We start from the raw sequence: 27,251 nt of genomic DNA on the forward strand, positions 1-27,251 counted from the left end.
AGGAATGCCCTTAATAACGTGCTTGAACTTTTGGTCAGCCCTGAAGTGGTCAAGCAGTTGGACTAGATAATTGCTTTTGGTCCCTTCCAACTGAACTATTCTATTTCTACTGTACTGTACTGCACTGCACTGTACTCTACTCTACTCTTTTCTGTATTTGCTTACCCTGAACATTGTAGTTGTATTTTGTGCTTTTCCACTTGTGGATTCCCCTGGCAGTTTTAGCAGATCAACAAGGGAGCAAAAATGTTCAGGGCCATGAAGGTGTACCTCACACAGGTGATAAGAAAACTCCTCACTGGAGCTGTGAATGGAGACAAGTTCCTGTCATAATAATCTGATTGATCATATAGCAGGAGAGGATATGTTAGTTTGAAGTCAGAAACAGATGGTGGTCAACAGTGCTTCTGAAATGGATTTATGGGAAGTCTGGTGTGTTCAAGAATTCCTGGCTGGCTGCCTGGCCAGCCATCTCCCTCCAAGGAAACTGGTAAAAGCAGTTTATGTGTAAAACTTGAAGCAGGTGATAGGTTACTTCTTCTCCTAGCAAGATGAAATGAGAGATGAAAAACTGTTTTTCTCACTGGTTCAGTTTTAACTGCCCCAAACTGTTACTGAGAGTGGACTATGAAACATGTATGTTGAGAAAATAAATTTGAAGTTATTTCATAAGTTCAACAAGATTCACGAGTAAGTAAATGTCAGGACTTGAGTGAGGAAGTATTAATGGACTACATCCTCAGAGAAACCCTTTCTAAAAGCATAGCAGGTGTGATGAGGACACCAACAAAGTTGTGAGAGACAGTGTGAAAAAAGAAAAAGTGAGGGAAGAATGAAGGTTGAGACATGTGATAAAGAATAGTTTTGATCTATCCACAGCACTCCAGTTATACTTACTGTAGGAAAAAATGCAACAATTTTTTTGTTAAAAGGCACCCACATGCTACTGCAGTGATTTAAAATCAATGAAATGCAACAGTTTTTGTAAAGAATATGAGCAGACAGATTTTTAATCAATTTTCCTGTAATAGTTCTCACTTGCCAATTTATTGGTGCCATTCTCTAGCAGCCTTTCCTGGCTGGGTGTGGGTCCCACTATTCTGGTTTAAGCTGCTGGCTGTCTGCTTCCATTATGGAAAGAGGGCATACAAGCCAAGTCCTGTTTGTGCTCCTGGCTGTATAGCACCAGTTAAATACTTGAGGAAGAAAATTATAGGTTGTAAAGGATGGTTGAGCCGTGTTTGCTTAGAAAATGAAATGTATATGTCAATTTTGTTCAGACAGAGATATTAAATAAACAAATAGCATCTAATCAGCTTTGGTCCCAGCTCTTCATCTCGGTGTGCAATTCCTTTTTGGGGGGCTTCTGCATGGAACTTGTTCTTGGAAAGACTTTAGGGCTGAAGTAGGGACAGAAAATCACAAAACAAGGCAAAAACATATTATCTTCCTGTTCACGAGGGTACAAAAGACAGAGAAATAACCCACAAATCACTTGAAAAATGGGCAGATTTAGTTAGTCGATGACTTATCAGCCTCTAGTCACTCAGTAGCTTGTGTGGATTACAAAATTCCAGGGAATGCCCTAGGATAATTGTGTGGAACCTCTTTGTTTTTAGAATAGTTGTATTATAGTAAGTGGTAAGTTTGGGTGCCAGCCACATCTACTTATCTCCCAAAATTTCAGCTTTATTTTGACACCGGCAGACGTTCCAGTATTGAAGCTCCAGGGCTCAGATGCTGATGCAGACACTTCTTCATATTCATTTTCATTCTACTGCCAAGTAGAACGTACTGAATAATGATCAGACAGATTAAAGCTGCCCACATATTAAAATACAGATTTATCTTTTTATCTTTTGTTGTTGTTGTTGTTGTTAGGAAATACACATTTACTTTCAGCCAGGCCTGTACCAGAATCTTTCTGTGTCCATTTGCAGGTTATTTTCTGATCCATCTGCATATAGGTTTGAAAAGTACTTTCAGATCATCTCTTTAAGCTGTTTTCCTCTAACCTTTTCTTATTTCCCTGGAGGAAAAAATGTTGCTCAGTGAAATACTATTTTTTGATCAGCAGAATTGTCAATATACATCATACATCTTGGGGCTGAGAAGCGTTTGAGTTTTATTAGGTTGTTTTTTTTCTATGCTTTTTCATGCTGGAAATCATTACAATTATCTATACATTATATTTCTAGATTATCTGTATTTCTACAATTATTTCCTCTGGTTGTTTGCATCATGCCTTCTGCTGATGGTAAGTATTTAGCAATAGATCCCATAAAGGACTCCAGTAGCAATGACATATACAATGTTTCTTGTTTATCCAGTGTTACGAGTCCAACATGAAATTATTGAGCCAGAATGTGTTCCCATTGATTGGTGTGAAGGTTGTATGTGTGTCAGTAAATCAAAACAAGCTTAGAAAAGATAGGAAATCAATTGATATGAGGAATAGGAAAGACATAGATATTGAAACCTTTCTCATAGCTTTGGCTGTTTTTTATAAATATAATCTCACTATTTGAGCTTTGGTGGTTGTTTTATTTCCAAATGATTGCTTTGACTTCAACTGACTGATGTGCAAAAAATGGATGTCTAAGCAGGATAACAGTACACCTCAATAATAAGCTTGTGAGGAACTTTTGGTAGAAACAAAATACTGATTTCTGTTTACTAACTTGCTGAAATGCAATTTCCAAAGCAAGCATTTTGCAATGTATTATGTGTCATATTTCCAAAACCAGCTAACATAAATGGTGATGGTGTTTCCTTCCTGAGATGTACAAAGTTTCAAAAGTTTGCAATTGAAAAATGTTGAGTAACATTTGTCTCTAATTAATATTGTTTACAGAATTGTTACCCAAATGCCACCAGATGAATTGCCAGTACAAATGTGCCATTACCAGGAACGGCACCAGGTGCTACTGTGGAGATGGCTATGAAACAAGCAGTGATGGAAGAAGCTGCACAGGTAAACCAGAATTGGGCTGTAACAGGATCACTGATGATTCTCTGATGGCTGCCAGGGGCAGGGAACCAGCAGTGGGCTTGTAGGCTCAGGCAAGGAGAAAGAGAGCTCCTCCAAAACAAGAGTCAGGGCCTCCCTGCTGCCTCCTTGGTGCTCCTGTGCCTGTACCCCAGCAGTAGCTGTGTCTCCATCACCAGGAGCAGGGCCTCCTTGGGGGGCAGAGATTGGCAGTGTCTCCTGCTGCTCAGACCAGCTTCCAGCTCTTGTACGAGCTGCTCTCCAGATCTCACTACCAGGAGACCCTGTCAAACTTGTAGTGTTTCGCCTCATGCCCGTAAAGTCACACCTAGATTAGAATTTGATAAATGAGCACTCCCAAATCATACAACTTAGCTGAGAATGTTACTTCAGTGTAATTAATTGTGTGGTTTTTTTCAATTTTTAAAATAGATGGCTTCTTAATTCTCTAGGCAGGCATTTGTTTCTTGTGGTTTTTTTCTCTTTTTATAAGCACAGGGTTGTGTTGCCTTGTGCATGTGCTCACTACCAATTGCTTCTCTCTCCCAGTAATAGTGCTAAGCCAGATTCTACATAAATATAATTTATTGTAAGTTCTTTTACTCTTTGGTTGTCATGTTTTGTGATTGAAAATATATCAGAGGAAGTAATTTCAACAGCAGTTTTTTAAAATGTCAGTTTATTACTTAAACCCTCAGCCACTATTAAATAGCATATCTTGATTTTATGGTATTATGCCTGTATACCCTAGTTGAGAAAATTGTTCTTTATATTTATTAGAGAAATATATAGTTTTTGAGGTAGTGGATGACGGTTTAATGTGGAAGTTGTGACAGTTCATTCAAGGGACTATAAGACATTGCCAACATAAACAGGTTGGGAAAAACAATCAATTATTTCCTCTCTTCAAATGTTGCTTCATTCATCAACCCTGATAACTAGTGGTCTCTAAGACTAACAAGAACTCACATGTCCCCCTAACATGATATAGACATTGAATAGTACTTGAAAAATGAAGTATTTTTTCTTTCAAAAGTAATAGCTGTGAAATTTGGAGTTATTGGAGTGATTTCAACAGCCAACATCCATGATAAGGTCATGGCTTGAGAAGTAGAAAACATAAAGCATCATACCATAATGACTTCATTAAACTTTTTCTCTTAGATTTCTGCTTTTTTGTTGATTTTTTTTTTCTAATCCTTACACAAGATCTCATTAATGTTCTATTAGATTTGAATGAATGTAATATCTATGGAAGCTGTAGCCAGATGTGCATTAATACAGATGGATCATACACTTGCAGCTGTGTGGAGGGTTATGTACTTCAGCCTGACAACAAGTCCTGCAGTGCCAAAAATGGTAAGTTTTTAGCATCTTTTTACTTTAATGAAAACATTTTGTGTAGTGGTCCTATCTAGAGGACCCATATGAAAATCAGTAAAAAGGAAAATTGGCTTCATCCTGGCTCAAACCAGGACAGATAGAGGGACAAACACAGAAGAGATGGACTTTCCTTCACTCTCCTGCAAAGAACCGCAAAACAAACCTAGAAAAAACTTTTCACACATTATTACTATATTCTAAGGGAAATATTAGAAGTTATTATATTGTTATTATTAGTTAAAGGGAAAGACTCGATTCAGCCAAGATTAGAACAATTCCCAGTTTCCCTGTTCATAAATAATCCAAAGATTTTTGTCACACAAACAAAATAATCTCTTTACTCTGGGAAGAGGACGGAGATAGTGAGAAGGCAGAAGAAATGATCATGTACCCGTAGGATAATAAAAGACATGAGATTACTTTGTCCTTGAAATATCCCAAGAGGTGAATTTTGTGATACAAATATTCACACTAGGCTTTTTGTTGCTTAGTGCATGTTTCCTGTAGTAATTGTAAATTGGGTATTTGAGGAAATTAGTTAATTGTGTTTAATGAAGCAGCATTGTACACGGTGGTTTCTTATTCAGCATATTGAATTAATTTTATATCAAAACCCCCAACAGTTCCTTAAGCAATTGTTCAACATCCACAGTGATTCAACACCCAAGTATAAAGCTGTGTTTGTTATATATATTTTTGAGTGTTCCTTTTTGTAGTTTTTTTGCTATCAGGAGAAGGGTAGGTCTGCTGGTTTTTTTAGGCTTCTTCACGAAAAGAACATTGCCAAATATATTGTGACTTGAGCACCAGTCAGAGTTACAGAGTTTGTTATTGCTTGTAACAAGTTTTGTATTGATCCCTACAACACAGCTAAGCAATTTTTAAAAATCCACAGCAGAGTATTGTGAGATAAGAAAGTCTGTACAAAGTAAAAATATTTTAATATTCTTTTTCCTCCACTATATGAAAATCAATATTGCAATTCCAGGAAATTCTCATGGTGCCAGCACGGAGCTTAAAATGAGCCTTTGAGTTCCCTTCTTAGATCCAGCAGACTGTGTAACAACTGAGTGTTGAAGTGAGCTGTCACTGTCTTCGTGGCCATGATGAAATGAATCAGACTAACAGAGAAGAACCAGTCCTCTGTCTCTCTTAATGCTTCGTCATGTTTATTTTATAGTCTTTTTTTGTCTTTGCTGTTATTTTCAAAAGAGAATCACTAGTCATTAATCAGAGAAATCACTGTACAGTGATTTCTGATACAGTACAAATCAAATCACAGTTCTGCAAAGACACGAATGTTGCTCATTACATTGGTGTTGTGTTTGAACACAACTTTTCCTTGAATTAATGCTGAATTAAATTGTCAACGTGATGAATATGTGGGCCAAATACTTCATAGGGCACAGAAGTCGGAAAGATGCCTGGCACAATAATGAAGGTGCTTTCATCACAGAGCTCTGCAAGAACTGCAATGGCTTGTAAGAGTTTATGTTGCTTCACTAGGCTTAGCTCTGGAAAATGATGGAGTTTCCATGTACCAGCAGGTCACTTTCCTACACCCTTCCTCTTACATTTATAGCTTCTCTGATCAGAGAAGCTGTTTTTCACAAATTTCTGCCATGTTGATAATGTTGAAGTAGGGGCTAAAGTAGGTGTGGCCCTTCACAAATAAGCTGATGAAAAGTATCTAAAATATGTACTGGATCGCAAGTAAAAAAATTAGTCCATGTCATCTTGTTGTGCAGGGGAAGAAGTATATGTAGAAGCAGGATTGTTACCTCCAAGACACATGAATTAATCCTTCTACTTGCTCAACACTAGGAAGTTTTCAGCTGGGATGTGACATCCAGTGAGGGGCACCACACAAGGCAGCTGTGGATCAACAGAACAGAATCTAGGAATAAAAAGGTGTCTAAGGGGGAAAAAAGAGCACTTATAAAAATCATTAGATTTAAAAAAAACCCAAAAGAATATTAGGATGGAAAGAACAAGCCATCTGCTTTGTCTCTGTGAGACAGAAGTAGTCAGAGAAATAAAATGGGCCGAGGAATATTGTACTGTGTATGTGAAAGCTATGAAGCATAAGCAGCAGCAATAGAGGTTGAGGTTACATTAGGAGTGATGTGAAACTTTCAGTGTTATTACCAGCAGATCTGCTAAGAATATCAATTGCTGCCCACATTGAGATCCTAGATAGGGCACAACAGGCTACACAAACCTGCCAGCCCAACATCATGGAATCATCACAGAGTTATTGAGGCTGGGAAGACCTCTGAGCTCATCAAGTCCAACCTGTGACCTAACACCACATCAGCTAGACCATGGCACTAAGTGCCACATCCAGTCTTTCCTTACACACCTCCAGGGATGGTGACTCCACTACTTCCCTGGGTAGTCCATTCCAATGTCTGATCACCTTTTCCATGGGGAATTGCTTCCTGATATCCAACCTAAACCTCCCCTGGTACAGCTTCAGGCCATGCCCTCTAGCCCTGTCACTAGTTGCTTGGGAGAAAAGCCCAGGCCCCACCTGACTAACTCTTGGTAGTCTCTGTAAATGGAGTGGCAGGTTTCTGAATATTTATGAGTAGAGAGTGAAGGAGGTGCTGGAGGCCCCAGTTATGGAAGGTGCTGAGCAGGTGAGAGGTGTCTGTGAGCCCAGCTCTGGAGGAGCCCTGCCCTGGGGACCTGGGTGGGTGCAGTAGCCACTGGAGATCACCAGCAGCTCTTCCACAGCCTCAGAGCCCATCCTTTCACAACCATCTTTCCAGGTGTGGAACAATTAGTGAAGAAGTTCACAGAAGCTACTTGTGCACCACCCTTCAGGCAGCCAAATGCTTGGCTGTGAAAGTGCTAAGGTTTAACTCTCATCAAATTCTGCAGTTTCTTCCTCAGCACATTTAAATAACTTTGAAGCCAGAAACTTGTAGCTGCACAGTACCTTTGGGAAGAATGTTAAAACAGGTATCAAAAGAGCTGAGGGCACACCATGGGTTTTTCCCAGACTTTTAAAACACATTTTCTTTTATGAAAAAAACAGCAGTTAATGACTTCTTCTGAGGTGAAAATGGAACCAAACACAGCTTTGCTGAACAGGGTTTTAGAAGGCCTTTGTTTACCACGTTTATATGCCCATATTGCAAGGCCTGCATTTGATGGAAAGAATATATAACAAAACCAGTTGGAAACTTTGACAGTCCTCATCTTCCTTCCAAAAGTACCTTCTATGTTTTATAGCTGCATAGCCTATGTAGAGAGAAATGTGGTGTGGTAAGAAACATTTGTTATCTAGATAAAGAGGGGTGAACTGTTAATTGCTAAAGCAAAAAGCTTTTTCTGATTTTTAGAAAACATTCATAATTTAAAATAGACTTTACAGCACGGTTTTCTTGTAAGAATTCACAGAACTGACTTTTGAGGGTTTAGAAAGAAAGCAGACAGTTTGTGGGGCATATTGTGAATTGATATTGAAAATTAATCAAATTAACTTTAAAAAATTGGACTGTATTTTATTCAACGTTACTAAATACTTTTCAGACTTCTATACAATATATACAGTATTTGTACTGCTAAGAGCAAAGTACTTCAAATTTACAACTCATACCTCAGGAGAAGGATTTTTAAACTGCTTGTAAACACTGAATTCTGTTTCTTTATCCTTTTCATATCAGTGTACATGAAAGAAAAAGTTGCTGGCATTTTTTTAGCTTTTCTTCCAGAGGAGAAGTAGGACTGTTGGCAGAGCAAAACGCCTTATTTTCTGATTTGTTGTGACATCACTTATTGATCTGTATTTTAGAAAAGAGCAAGGGGGAGGGGAAATGCAAATCTTTCATCTTTTCCTCCATCTTAAACATAATTCAAAGGAAGATGCTTTCATTTTAGTCAAGAGGGATGAATCATTAAACTTTCCTGGATTAAAGAGATGTTCACTTTATAAAATGAAGGAAAACACAAAAAAAAAAGAAAAAAAGCAACAACTTGTGAAAAAATAACACACATGAAGTCCAGTTATTTGAAAGGCTGCTGTCAGCTTTCTGTAACTCTTCCTAGATAGTTCCACTACACTTCTGAGCTTTGTAGATCCTGTTCTTGAGAAACAGACAAGCATTTTTTGTGAGGGAGGGGACATTACCAGCATAGTAATGACTGGCATAGAGAAAGATGCCTTAGTTTTGTATTTTTTTGTAGGAACTTTTAATATTTTTTTTTAATAGTTTAATCAGTAACATATTTTTACTCTTTTTTAAAAAATAAGGAATTATGTAATCAGCCTTTATCTGAGCAACAGTGAAAGAAGCAGGTCACCTGCCCTACTTTGAAAAAATGTGATGAACTGTTTCAATCCCTTGAATGATTTCATGTGTGGGCTGCTTGAAAAATACAATTTCAAGCTCAGTAATCTAGTTTCTGGGTAAGTTCTACCGGAATGTAGATGTATTTTTCATGTTTCATTGTGCCTGCTGAGCAGGACCTCTTAGCAGTGCCACAAGTCCTTGCTATGCCTTTGTCAGCAGCCAGGTTTGATTAAATTGTTGCTCAAGGGGTTTGATTTTTGAGAATTCCCTTATGTCTGAGACATTAATACTAAAATACAACCTTTCTCTGAAGTTTAGTGAGGGATTCACTCATAGAATCCTAGCATAGTTTGGGTTGGAAGGGACCGTAAAGATCATCTAATTCCAACCCCTGTCCTGCAGGGACACCTCCCACTAGACCAGGTTGCTCCCAGTCCCATCCAACCTGCTCTTCAACAGCTTCCCTGGGCATCTTGTACCAGTGTCTCACCACCCACTCTAAACAGTTTCTTCCTAAAATCTCTTTTAGCTTAAAACCATTCTCTTTCATCCTGTCATTACTAGCCCTTTGCAAAAGCCCCTCCCCAGCTTTCCTGTAGCCCCTTTTAGGTACTGGAAGGCCCTATAAGTTCTCCTTGGAGCCTTCTCTTCTCCAGGCTGAACAGCCCCAACTGTTTTCATAGGAGAGATGCTCCAGCCATGTGAGAAACTCCATGGCCTCCTCTGGATTTGCTCCATGAGCTCCAAGCCCTTCTTGTGTTGGGGGCCCCAGAGCTGGATGCAGTGCTCCAGGTGGAGAGCCAGAGTTTTCAACAGGTCAGTTTGAAACAATGCAAGGAAGGTTATGGATCTCTACTGCAACCTCAGATCACTGAGCAACCATTCTGGCCTCATAACTGCAAACAGCTCCTCGGTAGTAGCTGCCTTCTTCTGAGGGCTTTACAGATTGCCCAGAGTGGAAATATCTTATTTAACAAAAAAATATAGGACCAAAAACAATTTAAAAAGATTTTTCACTCTGCTGCTGGTTGGGAAAGGAGTAATTGAATCCAGAATTAGGCAGTGGCATTATTTTGTGGGATGGAAGAAGCTGAGCACAGAGCTGTTAGATGGAAAAAGAATCCCAAAACTTAGTGGATGCAGATGGAAACAACTTTTGCACCAGTCTGGGAGCTCTCAGGAGTGAGTGTGTGAGTCAGAAGCTCTTAAGTTTGACTCTCTTCTTCTGATGGGCAGCAGAAGTTTATAAGAAGAGGGGAAAGAGAGTTACATAACCAGCCACCTGTTAGACTGCAAATGGTCCTACCTAATGGGAGATTTCCAATAAATTTGCTTAATAAGAGCCCCACTGCCTTCACTGTCAGAAAAAAAAACCCAACAAACTAGATGTTTAAAACACAGCAGACAGTGCCAAAGAACAGAATTTAATGCCTGCTTCTGTGGCTTTGAGTGAGGCCATTGAGCACTGTATTCACTGAAGCATTTTTTTTTCTTTAATCAGACTTGCTGATGAAGTATTATTTGTCAAATAATTTTGTTTATGCCATTATTTTTTTCTCCAGTTAGCTGGAATTGCTTAGTAAAATTTTGAAAACTTTATTAAGTAGAATGTTGATTGAAAGTGCTACTTTTCAATACAGCATTTAATTACTGATTTATTCCTTTGAATACAAGCAAATTACATTGGGGTGAGAGCTCTTGACTTGGCAACACAAATATTTTTCACATATATTTTATCCAAAAGTTTTCTCACCTGATAATGTGATTTAATTTAACAACTGGATGGGACAAGTAAACATGTTCTAGTGCTGTTGATCGTGTTCCATTAAGGGATTCATATGGGCATACTTCATTGCAAAATTAGACATCACTGTAATTCCAGTGAATCCTGAAGCAACTGTTAGACTCACTCTATCTTCCTCTCTCAGGGAATCTTCTCATGAGGTCCTGCATCAGCTCAGTCTTGGTTGGAGCAGGACTCTGAATGCTGAACATCATCCAATAAAGGGATTTTTCAGGGAGCAGTTTCTCTGTCCTCTTATCTTAAACAAATAGATCTGTCTGATGTTTTTCTGCAACCAATCCACATGTATCTGAACAGCAGTTCTTCACTGTAAATGGAAGCAAAGCAATGTTACCCTAGTGTTTCTAACAAAGGAGTTCTTCCCAGAATTAATAGAAACTGCTGGCGTATGGTTCTGATACAGATGTGCCCCTGGCAATTCTGGATTAAATGGGATCTGATTTTAGTGTAAAGTACTAGTCTAGATCTAGAAGAAGATGTCGCTCAGTTACTCAGTTTCAGCAGCAGAACCTGTGTAACACACTCATCATACAGACACTAATATTCATTTGCAGTTGACTAGGTCAGATGCATGATTTCAAACCAGCCCTGGATGTTGAAGACAATAATGCCATTAAAAATACACCTAAAGCAAGAAAAACTGCCTTTGTGCCAAGGAGCACTCCCCAGAATGCTGAAAGTATTTTGTCCCCATGAGAGTTGTTTGTTCCTGTGTATGTAAAACTACTTTTTAAACATTTTGTATTTTAAGATACATTTTCTTCACTCTTGGGGTATTGTTTCCTTATTATTCACAGGTTGCACAAGCATTTTTATAAATTACTGCAGGATTTCTAGGCAAAGGGATTGAAGTGAATGTGACTTTTTGTTTGTTTATTGGGATATTCTTGATTATCCAATGGAAACAACACACATTCTGTTACCTTTTTGCTGTCAGGGAACTCCACTGCATGACACTTTCTCCTTCCTAACCCATGATATTAGGCCCATCAGCTGGATGATGTAGCCAGGTTTTATTGCATTGGGTTTTCCGTTAGGTTGGTTTTTGGGTTTTTTTTAGCAGCATCCACTCCTCAGTGTTTAACTTATTTTACAGACTCTAATAAAAAAAGTACCTTACAATTTCATGTGCGCTCAGAAGTTCTGCAGATTTTCCTGGCCTTCATTCTTTTAGAAATGTCAGTAATCTGGATAGAAATAATTTGCATAACTTGTATTTCATTTTATGACTTAGGCATGAAAAATGTTGCAATAATGATACTTGGAATTAAGCAGAAGCTGTGGGGCCAGGGTAATTAATTTTCTTTAATGATGTGAACCATTAGAACAGCAGGATAAAATAGACTAGTCATTCAGAATATATGATAGTTATGAAAATAAAAACAAAACCCATTTATTATATCTCTTAAAGCATGCAGGTAAGAACATGAATAACTGCATTGAAACTGAACACATAAATATGGCATCCGCAGTGTGTTAACCCTTTAAATTCTCTTTCCTTTGTTTTTAGAACCTGCTGATAGACCTCCTCTTCTTCTGATTGCAAGCTCTGAAACAATTGAGGTGCTGTATGTTAATGGCAGCAAAGTGTCTACCCAAACTCCTGTGAAAGGATCTGCTATTTTGACACTGGACTATAGCTACAAAGAGGACACAGTTTGTTGGATTGAATCAAGAGATCTTTCCAGTCAGCTGAAGTGTGCCAAGATGACAAAAGCTGGGAAGTTAACAGAGGAGTGGATAATAAATATTGCTCAGTATCTCCATAGTAAGTATATAACAGTGTGTGAGCAAAACATTGGTGTCTGTCCTGGTAAACTGTTGCAGGACCCTTCAGTAGTATTTTGGGGCTGGCTTTTGAAAATAGTCTTAAACCATTACATTTTGCAACTCATAACACAGCACTTTTATGTTTCTCACTCATCTATATATTCAGTATGAGTTGCAGTACTTGTATCCATGCAAAATTTTGAAAGATGTGGAAAGTAGTGCTACATTAATTTTGAAAATAATCCTTTGGTACTGGGATAATACTAACAATGAATTAAAGAGACACATGCTTATGACATTTGCTGTCAGCTGTCATAGGCATGTTAGTTCTTGAGAATAAGAAAATATTTTCTGACTTACTGGAAATAAATTGCTGCCCTTTTTCTGTAACCAAGGAAAAAATAAATTAAGCTACCTAAAATCATCGTGCTTAATCAATCTTTGGCATCACAGCATTATTTCCCCATCAGCATTTCAGTCTGTGGAACACTGTTATCTTCTGAGGGAGGTGTTCTTCCACTTCTACGTTCTCATGTGAACAGACTGCAAAATAGTATGCAGTAAAAAATGTGGGATTTTCTTTATTACAGATTTTCTAGAGTAGAAAATTAATAATAATTTTAAAAATCCTACCAAAAAGCCCCCCTAGTCCCCCCAAAAAAAAACCCCAACAACAAACACAGACAAACAAAACAACAAACCAAACCAAAACAAATAAAAAACAAGCAAAAACCAGGGTTTGGATTTTCTTGGTCTTCACTCTCTGTGACTATTCTACTTTTAGAGGATGCAAAGTGTAGTTGTCCTTTTTCTTTTTCGGTTTTCTACCTATTTTATTCTTTTTTTTTAAATATTGTAATTTAGAGGACTTTCCATACTCTAAATATCTGAGGGCTCTAAAACTCTTGGTGGTAGTGTTTGATTGTGCTATTTAAAATTCAGTCTGTTATTGAAATGTTATTTTCTTTCTTTTAACTAATAACAATCAGATTAACCACAGTCCTTAGAACAATTTGTTTTGTATCAAAGCGCATGTGTGTCTATTCTGTCACTTATCTTCAGCATCAGAGTGGACTGTAGCACCAGGTTTTGTAGTTCTCTCCAGCATTCCTCTCCCTCTGTTCTCTGCATGTGGAGAGAATTGCTAATCTCTGTGGTGTTCTGATCTGCATTAGTGCATCTGTTTGCAAAACGAAGGCTGGATGATGGGTTTGAAAAAAGTACAGTGTCTGGAATTAATGAGGTAGTAATTTTTCATGGTGCTAGTACATATCAGCCTGTGGTCTCTTATATTCTACTGAAACTTCACTGTAATAATTCAGTCTTCTTTAAATGAAAAATAGAAATTCCCATGTACATGAATGGGCTGCAGAGACTTGTTCCAACTTCTTTTTAATTTTGATTTGGGAAGTAGTGCTTGGAGACTTGGAAAAGCATCATTTAGAGTGAGGTTTGGAGTTGTGACTGACCAAAGAGAGCAAACTTAGCTGTGGCAGTGGCTTTTTCCAGACACACATCCACAGCTGCTCTTCTTGGATTGCTGCAGCAGGCGAAGGTCAGTCCCCAGGGTCTGAGCATGCCTTCTCAGAGGGGCAAGTCATGTGAAACCTCCTTTTGTCCTTCTTCTGCTCCCAGCTCTGCAGTGACTCAACAGGCTGGTTCACTGGGTCATCCGAGGCAGGAGCCAGCACGGACAACATGCTGCTCCTTCTGGGACTAATAACTTCCAAAGGTTCAGGCAGAACTCATCTGTTGCAGACTTGTTGGTTGGGTTTGTTGGGGTGGTTTTTTTGTGTGTTTTTTGTTTCTTTGTTTGCTTGGTTGTTTTCCTGCAGTAATGAATGCAGAAATTGTCCCTGTAATTAATATCTTCTCTCCCAGACATATATCTGGAGTTATGCCTGCAAGGACATGACAGCAGGCTGGTGTTACTGGATCTGTTATACATGCCTGCACACATGGATAGCTCATTTTGTGGCTCCTGCAAAACTAAGCTTTAATTTTTAAATTCTTGCCTTTCTGCCCTCCACCTTCTGTTACCCATCAGGTGACTTCTGCTATTTCTCTTCCTTATATAGCACTACATCTGATGAGGCAAATTAATTAAGTTTAACTCTTTGTTTGCACAATGAGATGTTGAGGAGCAGTCGTTTATATGAAGTGTTACTTCTAGGACCAAACAAACAAATATTCTTTTAAATTACACAAAGGTGGAAAATCTCTCAGAATTTTCTGTCCTTCCAAAGCCACGATGTGCAATCTTATGCTAATGCTTTTGTGTGTTGGCAGGGGGGAGTGGCAAGAGCAGCATCTTCTGAATAACAGGATCTCCTTCACCACCATTTTAATAAACATTTTTTGAATTTGTCATTGGAAGTACCAAGCTCCCCTCCAGACAAGCACCAGGCAGCACAGCCTGGGTTTTAGCCACTGTTCTTCTGTAGAATATAACAAAATCTCTTCTGGGATAATGCTTCAGAGCATGATATTTTCTCCTTGGCAGATATTTGATTCCTGTTTCCTTGGCATTCAGCTGTCACAGCACACCAGTACAATTCCTGCAATGCTTGTGTTTAGCTTTGCCACCTGGTGGTGTCCTGTACCTCCAGACACTCCATCCTGCCTCGCCTTGGAAGGCACACAGGTCTTTCTGTTGGCAGATGTGCTTGTACAGGGCTAGTCTGGAGGAAAAGAAACCTCTTGCTTCTTGCATACTAATTCAGCTTTAATCTAGCTGCCTTCCCTCACCTGCCATATTGTAGCATAGAGGAGAAGTGTCTCTGAGGTTCAAAACAAATGGTGGACATGGAGGATCATAGGTTCCAGTGAGAAGTATTTGCCTCACTGCTTGTGGAACCCAGTACCTTCCACTTGCACTCATGGTCACAAGCCAAAGCTGACTTTCCGGCTCTCACACTTTTTGGATGTGGTTACTGTAAAGACCATCAGACAGCGAGATCAGAGGATTCAACCAGGATCCAATAGTGTCTCTTTGGTTACATTTGTTTTCTTCCATAGCTTTGGTCCCTCTAATTTACACCTCACCCCTCAACCTAAACCACTTCCTAGTAGGGATTAATCACAAAGACTAGCTCTGTGTTCAGAAAAGATACAATCATTTAGCTTGGCATTGACAAGCCTCAATCTTTGAAGGAAACACTAAGCAATAGAAAATGGGGCTTCTGTCAGCCACCTGTGAAGTTCCTGTGAATATTCATGAGAAATCAAAGCAAACTTTGCCTACTGAGGAGAAGAACTGTGAAGATCTGAGGAGAGGTGTTTATTCCTTCATAAAGTCTGCCCTGAGTTTGTCTCCAGACAGGAGTAATAAGCCGTCATGTAGTTGTAGAATGTGATTTTTCTTTTTCTTCTGTGAGAGACAGACCGTGCTTACAGACCTCCTAGAAGATGAGCAGAAATGAGAAGACTTCACGTCATGGGTCATTTGCACCTCAAATGGCACTTTAGTAGGGTTCAGAGCATTTGGTACAGCAATGGGAGCCCGAATGGGATGTGAGAAGAATATCCTAAAGAAATATCACAGTACCCTTGTCCTGAATATGGCATCCACTTGTCACTCCTGGAGAACTGGCTGATCTTGCATTGCTGTTCTTGCATTTCTAGGAAGACTGGACAGATGCTGTTTCTGGAATAGTGACCTTTCTTACTTTGTCAAAAAATATATATTTATTTATTTTTTTAATACTGTCAATATCTCATACTTAAGTGCTCTAGATAAGGCCATCATTCAGCATACAAAACTAGGATACTTTTCTCATTAATTTAATGTTTATTCACCTTGAATTTTCCATCTCATTTTACTGCCTAAGTCACTCAATGCCCTGAGGTTCTGAAGCTCTTCCAAACTGACTCTTCTTTGCTGTTCTGGAAACCTCATTTTTATTGTTGGACTTTATCACCCTGTTACTCATTTCATCTTCCAGGTCACTTGTGATTGTTATCTCACACAGGTTCCAGCACTTGCTAAATAAGTTTCCTTCAATTATACAGAATAACAGTGAATTTACCACTTACTTCCAGATAATGATTTATTAATGTTAATAGTTCATTCAGACTTCTCTGGAAAAAAGCCACTGAAGTCAACTGAAGAAGTCAAGAAAATATTCTTCTTGCATAATGTTCTTTGGATCAGGTTTTTAATATCAGTTCTTATGCCTCCTGGACCCTCTTCTCTGAGACAATATAATTATAGAATTGAAGTTGCACCGATGTTGCAATAAAAATAAAATAGGGAAGCATTTGGCTTTTTCAAAAGTACTTTTGTCATTATAGGAAAGAAGGGGACATAAAAATTGCAAACCCAAAATACTCTCTGTTTACATTCATCATCATAATAAAAATATGGTACCAGTCATGAAGCAGTTGAGCAATTACAGACCAAAGTCCATCCCAGACAGAGATTTATTCAATAGCTAAAACCATAAGGAAACAGCATCTTTTCAGCAAAGAGCCTGGGAAGTTTTGGGAATGCCCTGTGCAGCATCTGCTACATATGGAGGTGGATGCAGTGACATTAGGGTCACTTGACACAACCTCTGTTAGAATTAGCAGGGACTTAATCATGTGTACTCTTGACTTTGTCCTTCTATATCAGATGCACAATAACACAAAAAACTGCAGGATGTTTCTGAGGAAGAGGCAGGAAATAAAAAATCTCCTTCCATAGCTCAGGCAATGGAGAGAGCATTAGGATGAAAACACCAGTCCTGTGAGTTGTGGCCTCTACTAATTGCTGTTTTGGCCTAATGCTTTGTACTGCCACAGGGAAAAGTCAGTGTTTTTCACAAATGAATAAGAAATTGCATGAATTCAAGTAAATATCAAAACAAGCTACATATTTGACAAAGTAAAAAAACAGTTGTAGCATCTTTGTTGCTGCTATTTAAGCAATGACAGAAGGTGTTTCAGTCTGGGCTCTGGGCTGGCCTGCTTGTAGTACTGGTATAGCCTGGGTGTCTCTGTGCTGGCCTGAGGTCAGTGATGGAGACACACCAAGGAGTCTCTATGGTCAGAATAAAATAAAGGGCTTGCTCTTCGTTTAGCACTTTGTCAAGAGCCCTTACAGAAAGAGGAATTGCATATTTGCAAAAGTTGATAAAACTGTGATTATTATTTGCACTGTGGTGGACATGGCGAATTAAAACCACTATCTGATTTGAGTGTTTAATATGTGATGTAGTTTTTTTCAGTTTTTAACTTCTTGGAATATCAGAAGCACTGACTAGCTCAAAAAGTATTATCTCCAGTTCATAGAAATGTTTTTCTCTTTTCAATCCACAGAGTTTACGTTGTGGATTCCTACTTGGAACAAAGGAAATTTGATTTAAAACTTTCTTTTCACTTCAGCTTTGCAGTAGAACTTGAAATGCTGAAAACCGTATGGAAGATGTCAGCATTATGAAATAAATAAAATGGAAGAACAAGTCCTATCCTACTCACTATTTGTCAGTTTTGTTGAATAAAATAAAATCCTGGTTTTGCTGTAAAATTCTTAATGGAGGTTTTAGTGAAGCGCTTACTCTGGAATTGAAAAATTACATGTAAGAAATATTTTAAGGGGAGTAAATCACTTTTGCTACAGTCAGACTTAAACTATATAAATTTCTTAGTTCTGGAAAAAAGCCTTTTAATCATGGTAAGTAATTAAATGAAGAGGCCAGAACATGCCAGTGGGCTGGTCTGTTTGCCCAGAACTGAAGCCCTGCATTTTACCAACCCGCGGCAGAGCAGCTGCAGTTTGATGGGTTGGGTCCGATGGTCACCACGGCGGCTTGTGAGCTGATGATGAAGCTTGGATGGTCTTTGCACGTGTAATTGTGTGGAATCTCTGTCAGACTACACAAGCAAAAACCATGAGTGTGTGGAGATACCTGCCGTGATTTGCATTTTCAGTGTCTCTTGCTCTTTCTGGCACTTTTCAACTTGCTGTTGTGTCATATATTGATATTGTACTTAAGTATGTGATTCAAATTTTTTATGTGGGGGAGTATTTTTATGTTTATATGTAAAGGGATCAATATAACGTGTTTTAAAATATCAGGACCATTTCTCTTCTAGTTAAGAATATACTGAAAATATGTGCTTTCAAAATCTTGCAAGGTTGTAACAGATTTTTATAAAATAATCATAACCACTGCTTTCACTTCTGAAATTAACCCATTGGGAAAAGGAGACTTAAGTAAGATGAAGCAGTAGGAAAACATTTTTTACAGTAGTCTGTGAATGTGCTGTAATCCATCTTCTGAATCTTCCAAAATAATTGGACACAGTTTGAGCTTTTGTGTTTTGTTTGGTTGTTCTGTTTGTTTTTTTTTTTTCCTTTTGCAATCATATATTTGGACAGACAATTATTCTTTCATAAAGTAGACTGAGAAAAAAAAAAATATTTGGAGATAGCTTCTCTGAAAAGAATGGAAATGCTTTTCTTCATCAGCAGTCAGATTATCTGGAGAGCCTTGTGTGGTGGATGCTGGCTGGCAGGATGCTGGGCAAGGGGATGCAGAAGGAGGAGGCAAAAAAAAATTACTACAAGGAAGATAGGAGCAAACATCCCAGAGGGGACCTGGAGGAGGGATGTGATGAGTGTTCATGTCTGTCCTCTGTATTTCTTTGCAAGTTTTGGGACAAATTCTTTTGACTGTTTACATGAAAGGAGGAGTGATTTAGGAAGAAAGGCAATATGCTGGTAGTCAGGAGACCACTGTTTTTTCCAGTACTTACAGGATGACATTTAGCAAGTAATCTTGTCTGTGCCTCTCTAAAATGTATAACAGCATTTCCATATGGCAAGGGGATGCTGTGAGGTTTGAAAATTGAAATGCTAAAATGATGGGGGATAAACCAGACAGAAGAAGTCAGCACAAAGTACACAAGATTTCTCTGGTTGAGAAGAGGAGGGATTATGACCTCTTATCTTTCTACAGGGGCTAATTTTGGAAAAGGCTGGCAGCTTTCTGAAAGCAGTGTTCAAGTTCTGCAGATGTAAGAGCATTGAGTCTGAGCTGTATTACTGGAAGCAGCAGCTATTGGAGGGATTTAGGAGGCTTTTTAATGGAATCTCTGGTGGGACTCCATTTGAGGATAACACTCAGGTAGACCAACACTTGGATCCCACCACTATAGTTATGATGATAGAACTAAAGAAACAACAACAAAGTGCAGCGTCCCGGTGCTTGGTTGAACATGGATAGAAAAATAATCAATGCATAACTCTAAAGTCATGTTTTTTGTTTGTTTTTGGTTATGTTTGGTTGGTCAGTTTGGTTTGGTTTTGCTTTATTTCTTGCATTACTGAAAATAAGTTCTGAAGGAAAGTAACTTTTACATTTTTAAGTGCATCAACAATACCTGTATTTTACATCTGGGCAGTTGTTTACTTTGCTGGTAAGGTTACACTTAGTAAGTAACAGTCTTCTCCTCAAACATTACTATTTTGTTATTGACAAGATGTAATAAGTGGATGAATAAAAGGAAAAGGACACAGGAAGAAAGGGAGGATGAGGTAATGATTTAATTATTCTGCGTGAGTCAGTTGGCAGCGTTCGTAGGCATGAAGGGTTTTATCTGTTTGTTTTGCACAAGCTATAATCGAAGGCAAGTGGCATTAGTGTGTGAACAGAAGTTGTGAGAGCTTTGCAGGAGCACAGGGGTGCTGCTGGCATCAGGTGGTGACAGGCATTGCTCTGTTGGGGGGTGGAACAAGAAGAAATAAAAACACCTTCATTAAACACCTTAATTTTCTTTTAATAAGGAGCAATTTCTTTTTCTTTCCTTAGCAAGAAACAAACAAACAAAAAAGAACAAAAACAAAGAGGCTACCTCATCTATGGAGGTACATGATATAGTTTTGTTTTAGAGAGATTAGGTGGATCAATAAAGTATATGTTTGCTAACTATGCAGGTTCTACTTTCTATAATTGAAGCTTTTAAAAATGTTCAAGTATTCTCTAAGTCACAATTCTCAAGCTGGATTTAACTTCAACTCTTGAACTTGAATATGCAAATTTTAATTCTATTATAAACAAGTTCTGTCATAAAATCCATTTTAGCAATGGTTTTGGTTTTTTTAAGGGTAGTATCTTCTCATTTTCCCTTATTATGTTTGAGATGTAGATAAAGACTCCATTTCCACATATATCAGAATTAAATACTTAATGGTCAGTAGTAGCTTCTGATTAAACTGGAATATAATAATGCCCATTGGGGAAAAGAAATTGTTTGATTTATAACATTGTCTTGTCATATGCTGCATATTCATATTGTCTAGATCTTATACTGCTGATAGTAACTATAGCTGGCTCCAGATGAAATTATCCTACAAAATTATGACCTGAATTTTACTTGCAAGAAAGCTGCAGCCTACACCAGATCCTATGAACCACTGTTGTCTGACAAATGTTACTTCTCATAAAAAAGGTTCATTATGAGTTTCCTCTGTGAACTAACCCTTTCATTTGCTTCTACATGAACCCCTCAGAAGAGTTCCTGAAAGCACCACTCTCCACCTCTGGTATTAAACTGTTGACATTTTCTCTGGAAGTAATTTCCCTTAAAACTTTGTATTGCAAAAATAAGTTCATATTTTATTGACTTATCTTTAAAATTCTGATAATCTACTGCTAGCTTGTTTCTGGAAGATGTTAAGTGACCTTGTTTTTGTCTAACAGTGGTTTGTGAAGTCCACAATACATGTGACAGGCAGTCCCAGGAAGGTGGAAGGTTGTAGACTTGTGCCTCTGATGGGAGGTGGTTAAAGGAGGCAAATGATAGAGCCTCATGTAGCCACATCGTTTCCCCCACAGCAGTTCTCCCAGTCCTCATGCTTGATGGAATGCCTATTGCAGCTGAATTATGCTTTAATTTTATCAGCGGATGACTTAACTGCTTTGAAGTAAATAACTGGGCTTGATTTACAGTCTCAGCAGATTTATAAGAAGCTTTTGAATGTGCAGTTAAAAAAAAGAAAAAGAGACTGTTATAGCTATGTACCTCTATAAATCTGTCTTTATTGTTCAGCATGTATGCAGGCTACCAGGACCCCATTACAAGTTTACAATCACCAGGCAATGTGTCTGAAACTCAGTAATGCAGAAATTAGAAACATTATGGTTTTCAACCATTCTTACTGCTTTCTGACATGAGATTAATGTCAGCAAATTATTTCCTTAGAAAGATCATAATACTCAGGATTAGAAGATAGGGCCTTTTATAAGTCCCTTATTTCATTGTTTCTCACTTTTCCCTGGCTCGTTGAAGCTGTTGGCATCACAGCCAGCTCTGTGGGACTCAAGACCCAGCAACAGAAAAGTTCACTCATTTTAGTAATTCCAGAAACTTGCTACATTGTGTAGTAGAATCATTCTATAACATGAGTTAAAGAAGAAATACACTCAAAAAAAAATTAGGACCAGGTTTTTCTACCGTGCTTGAAAACTCCTGGCAAAGGCACAGACCACAGACCCAAGCATACCTGGGGTCTGCCATCATGATGTCCTCTGAATGTTCTGTAAACAGAGGGATTTCTTAGGAGAGCAATATGTGATTTTTGTTTGTTGCTCTTCTGTAGATCCCTGGGCTCCCAATGGCAGGAAGGTGTTTATTGTTAAACCTTCATCTCTCTCAGTACGTACGTGGTGTTCAACCTCAGCCAACACACTCTGGTGTGTCTGGCTTTATAACACTTTGTTGCCTGACTTCTGCCTGTTGTCACATGCCTCACAACAGCCTGAGAAACTAAGCCATAAAGAACCTGAAAATGTCTACATCTAGACACAGAAGAGGTGTACAACAGGACTAGTGCAGGGCAAGGTGCAGGTAGAACAGCCCAGGTGGGCTAAGATTGTATTTGGAGCTGAGCAGCAAGCCTACATAGCTACCTGCTGGACTGCTTAAGAGGCCCCAGAGTTGGCTTGGATGTCTAGATGTTATAATCAGTGCTGAGATACTGATTCACCAATGTGAAGAGTGGCAGGGATCTTGTAGGCTGTGGTTTTCATTGAGTCCTTGGAGTGCCACGGAACTGCTGATTTTAGAAACTCTTAAATTATGGGAAATTTCAGGCCTTGGATTTTCTCTTCTTGATAAGTAGATAAGTTGGGCTGCATCCAGTAGAAGGATAAAAACCTGTTTTTAAACAGGAAGAGAAATTCCCACACAGTACCTAAATGTGTTCTCTTCTGTACCTGGTTGGAAGCTAAATGCTTGTATCTCTTGAGTGACTGGTTAGACTACATCTCTGAGAGACTGAGTGTCTTTATGAGCTATCATGATGCTTTCATTAAATATTAATAATATTTAGATTGCATCATATTTTTGAAAACTCTTCAGCCTGGGGAAGCTGCTTGTTGTCTATATGTTCACTTTTATAGGATTTTAAAGTAGTGTCTTCTAATATCCTGGTGGACTGGAAGAATACCAAATGTATTTTCAACAGGAACCCAATTTATTGAAATGTAAGTGATATTACTCAGCAAACAAGAGGAGAAAGTCTCTTTTCTTTTGAGGAACTTGAAGTCTAGATTCTTTAAAGCACTTATTTAAATTTAGTATATCTTAAGTTTTGCATCCTAGTGTTTTGCAAATGGTATCTGAGAAAGCTGGTTTTAATTTAAAGGAATTAGATATTTGAGGGTGAGTCACTTGGAAATGATGGTTAATTTTCATTTGATTTTTCATTTTTAATCATGTCCTTCTGCACTCAGGACATGGGTCTTGAAAGTTTAGAGAGAAGTGTGTCTAACTTAATGAATGGTGAAGTTTTTAAACTAAAAAACATATTTTGTAAATGGCATTTCAGCCATAATTATGGCAAATTGTCACTAAAAGGGCCACAGAAAAGTCTGTGCCAGCTTAACTTTCCCAAGCCACAGTGTCATTCTAAGGTTGCCTGGGCTGCTAATTAGGAACATTACTCTGAGAAGAGAGGCACAGCAAAGGCAGATGCTTCTGAAAGATTTCACAGCCTGTCATTTAAGTGTGTTTTAACTGCTGTTTACCTGTTTTCACTGTTACTGGCTTGTTTAGAAAAAGAAAGGTTTGCTACTGTTTGTCCTGTTATTCAAAACTTGTCTTTTTTTACTGCAGTAGAGGCAAAAAGCCTATCCCCAAGCTGCTTGCTCTTGTTCTTGGCATAAATTTGGTTGGTTCCTTTGCAAATATGTAATTTTATCTCTTTTTCTCTAAATAGATAGTAAATTAAACTAAACAGGTCTGTCCATGCCTGGCACTCCTATCATTTACCTACCTTACACCATTCACAAAGCCTCACCTGCTAAATTCTCAGGTTTCAGTCAAAAAATTGTAGCAGCTTTTTAGTAATGGAGAAGTAAGCTGCATGTATGTGGAAAAAATACAACTTGCAGGTTGAGAAAACATGGGGAAGGCAAACTGTGTCAAAGATGTTATCCCATTGTTGTTTATTTTTCATGTTATTCCTTTTTTCATGGTTTTGCCTCCCAACTTGATCTTTGCCTTTTACCTTAGTTTCTGTCTGACCATTTTTTGACTTGGCAGGAAGCAGGAGATGCTTCCTTGGCTAAAATACAGTGAAGCAAACTCTGACTCACTTCAGGCTGGTTTATTAAAGTGAGCCCCAATGGCAATACCAGGTTGTAGGGTGAGTGGGTGTGAGGACACTGGGGAGATCTGCAGATCTCTTGTCCTGGCCTTTGGGGGAAGAGGGACCAGAAGGTGATTCTTCTGGCAGGAGGCTCTTGAGCAGCTCCACCCCTGCACTCCTGCACTGCTCTACCACTGGGGACTGTGTGACATCTTCCATGTGTTAGGATGCTCATTACAGAAACGTGAAGCTCCTGAAAGTTTTATTGCAGTGATCCTCTCCTGCTTCTCTGCAGCATCTATTCCCTTAGCATATGGCAGCCGTCGAAGCAACGGTTGCACAAACTACCCTGCTTGTATTATAAAGTAAACAAGTGACTCCTAGCAGACCTGACTACCTGTCACAACACTCAACTGCTCTCTGCAAAGGGGAAAGATTTCTAGAAAATAAACACTTGATGGTTTGGAGCAGCAAGAGTAGCAAACACTTCCCCCCTGGCCTCTTGCATCGGTGATTTGGAGTCAGTGTTCCTGGGGAGCCAGGGTTCCTGCCCACCCCTGCCCTTTTATTCAAGATGCAACCATTGCTTTTTAAACAATTTTCCCTCCTCTCATCTTCCCCAGGCAAGCCCTGAATACAGCATGAAATTCCTGTGTGGATGTTTGGATGTTGAATTCATTCAAAAGGGATGTAAATGGGTTATGGAAAAAAATGAAACAGCACCTTTCATTTATTTATTTATTTTAATTTTTGAGTAAATTAAAATAGTTCTTCCTTTAAGATCAGCTTATTCAAAATAAAAACAAACAAAAAAAATGTAACAAAAATAAAGATTATTTTAAAGCATTTAAAAATATATTTGTTAATTTTGGGAAAATGTAAGCAAGATATCAGTACTGAATATATATACATATATATATATCTATCTATATATCTACAAAGGTCCAGAGTCATGTCCAAAGAGGAAGAATGAATCATTATTCTAATTTCCCATGCTAACTGTTAATTAAATTTTTCCTCCTTCAGTCGTTTTCCAGGTTCCTTTAGGCAGTCCTCATTGTAGTCATGTTTAGAGCAAGGAAATTTTCAAGTATATAAGGCAGTAGAAGTTTAGTTCTTTCCCTTAAAAGAGAAAGAGGCTGTCTCTCTTCCATTATTAAGCAGAAACATATGGAGGGTGCACTGAGCACTTTTAATTATATTTCATCCAAAACCATTTCCCAGTTCACTCAGCAGTTCCTAAAAAAGACTCCGACTATCATGATTTTCACTGAGTGCCTTGCTTAGATCCTTACTCACATTAAAAGCAAGAGATGCTTTTATGAAAGTGTATGCATGGAGAAAGCTTACTTATTCTTCTGTTTCTAGTCCCTCTTCAACATCTGGAAATAATTAAATCTGGTAACATAACATGGATTTTAATGGGCACAGTGTGTGCTGAGTCCTTGATTACAACTGGTATAAATAGGAGGCTATGGCAGGGCTTTTCCCTGTCTTCTGATAAATGAAATCCTCTTGTGCAAGTTTTGATTTGAAATTTAAATAAATATAGTGATGCATACAGTACAGGATACATGTTGGAAAATTAAAGTGAAAGAAGACACTCAGTATGGCTCTGATTTACAGAAACTGTGTTTTGTCCATAAGATGTATATTTCCAGTACTCTGAAGATTTAGCCTCTCTCATAAAAGTGCTTTTCTTCTCTCAAAATATGTGTCTGTTCTAGCCACACTTTGGCTCGTGCCCATGGTCCTCATAATGTCATAATGTCATTAGCTAGAGTAGAATGTAGCCTATATGATTTCTTAAGTTTTCTTACAAAGACCTTCTGAGGAAATCCTAGTTTTTAGAAAGTAATGAAGGATGATCACATTTGGCACAAGTGCTCCAAGGAAACTGTTCTTAATATTGGAAAACCCCTCAAAAATGTATACAAGATTGTGCAGAATAAGTATGTGTGTTTTCAGGTGGAATAATTTCTTTTTAGAAACTTCTGAAACTGTCTGAATGAAAGAAAAAAAAAAAAAAAAGATTAATTACTTTAAACATGTGAGTGGACATCTGTACATATTGTTTTCTAATATAGGAATCCAAAAATAGGCATGAAATTAATTCAGGAAATTCTTGAGTACAAGAAGTTACATATTTTTTAAGTCTCCAGTGCAACCAAACCCTTATTTCCATGGTGTACAGTGCATTCAACTTGTCTGATAACTGGAGAGCCATTCAAGGCAGCTTCATTATAGCTGCTGGCAAAACCATACAGATTAACAGTTTGAGTCATAAAAACTGTTATCTGCTAGTTAAGGAGATTTTTCACATAGAATAGAATTTTATGGGGGAGTGGAATTGGGCAATTCTTTATAAACCACTTCTGTTGTGAGAAACTGGATGTGTTTAATGCATTACAAAGCCCATTGTATAAAAAAGACAAAAGCTCCAACCTGATCAATGGTATCTACAACACACAGGGTGTTTGTAACTGTTAAATGTAAATGCTACTGCACATGGAATGACCAGGTTAATTACTAGACTAGTGATGTACTGTCCCAGAAAGTCTGGTTCTTTGTACAGTGGGAGATCTGCCCTCCATTTCATACGGTAGAATTCTGAAGAAAAATATGAATTGAGGTGCTTCTTTTTCTGGAAACTGTGATTAAGTGTAAATGTAGCATGGGTTGCAGTGAACAGTTTTACAAGGAATGTAGCTGTAATGAGCCATAAACAGCCTCTGCTGCTGGTACCTCCATGTCCTTCCCAGAGATAACCTGCTGGGGAAGGGACACTAGGGGAATAGGTGTTAAGAGCTACCAATGCTTCATGAAATCTTTGACACAAAGGTTATGGTGTGAAATTGCTTCTGGGTGTCTCACTTTCCTGAATTGCTGAGCAACCTCAGGTTAAACTCTTCCATGCAAATGGTTATCCCTAATAGAACGTTCAATTAATTATCCTTGTTTTCTATATAAAATACCTGTTTGGTGCCATTTCTTGTGAGATATTAATGAATAAATAAGGAAAAAATAAAAACAACGTTTTACAAAAGTGAGTATTGTTAATGTTGACAGACCTAATAATCTGTGTGTTTCATGCATGTCAGCAATATATTACATTTATGTAAAAATGAATGAGGAAGAAAACAGTACCCTTCTCCATCAAACTTGCTTCTATTTTTTCCACTTCCAAACGTGTAACAATCTTCCTGGGTTCTCATTAATTACTAGTTTCATTTCTAAGGTATTTAAAATGGAATCTCTTTTGCTTCTTCCATTCTTTACCACTAATGTTTTCAGAATTGCTTCTATTACATGGAAACATCTTCAATTTTCAAAAGTCTCATTGAATCAGTGAGCTATAAACCTTTAATTCCATGAATCCAACTTCTGAAAATGGAAAGCAGACGCATTGAAAATGTTTAAATTATT

At 38.2% G+C, this 27,251-nt stretch overlaps 1 protein-coding gene across 1 annotated transcript in view; it reads left to right on the top strand.

Moving 5' to 3' along the window:
- The window catches only part of LRP1B (low density lipoprotein receptor-related protein 1B), a 671,221-nt gene that overhangs the window by 353,570 nt on the left and 290,400 nt on the right, over nucleotides 1-27,251 (top strand). The window contains exons 4-6 of the mRNA XM_010000387.1: nucleotides 2,855-2,974; nucleotides 4,220-4,348; nucleotides 11,988-12,245. Of these exons, the coding sequence (XP_009998689.1) occupies nucleotides 2,855-2,974; nucleotides 4,220-4,348; nucleotides 11,988-12,245 (507 nt within the window). The remainder of the gene's footprint in view (nucleotides 1-2,854; nucleotides 2,975-4,219; nucleotides 4,349-11,987; nucleotides 12,246-27,251) is intronic.

The sequence above is a fragment of the Chaetura pelagica genome, unplaced genomic scaffold, assembly GCF_000747805.2.
Source record: "Chaetura pelagica isolate M959 unplaced genomic scaffold, ChaPel_1.0 scaffold386, whole genome shotgun sequence".
Taxonomy (NCBI): Eukaryota; Metazoa; Chordata; class Aves; order Apodiformes; family Apodidae; genus Chaetura; species Chaetura pelagica.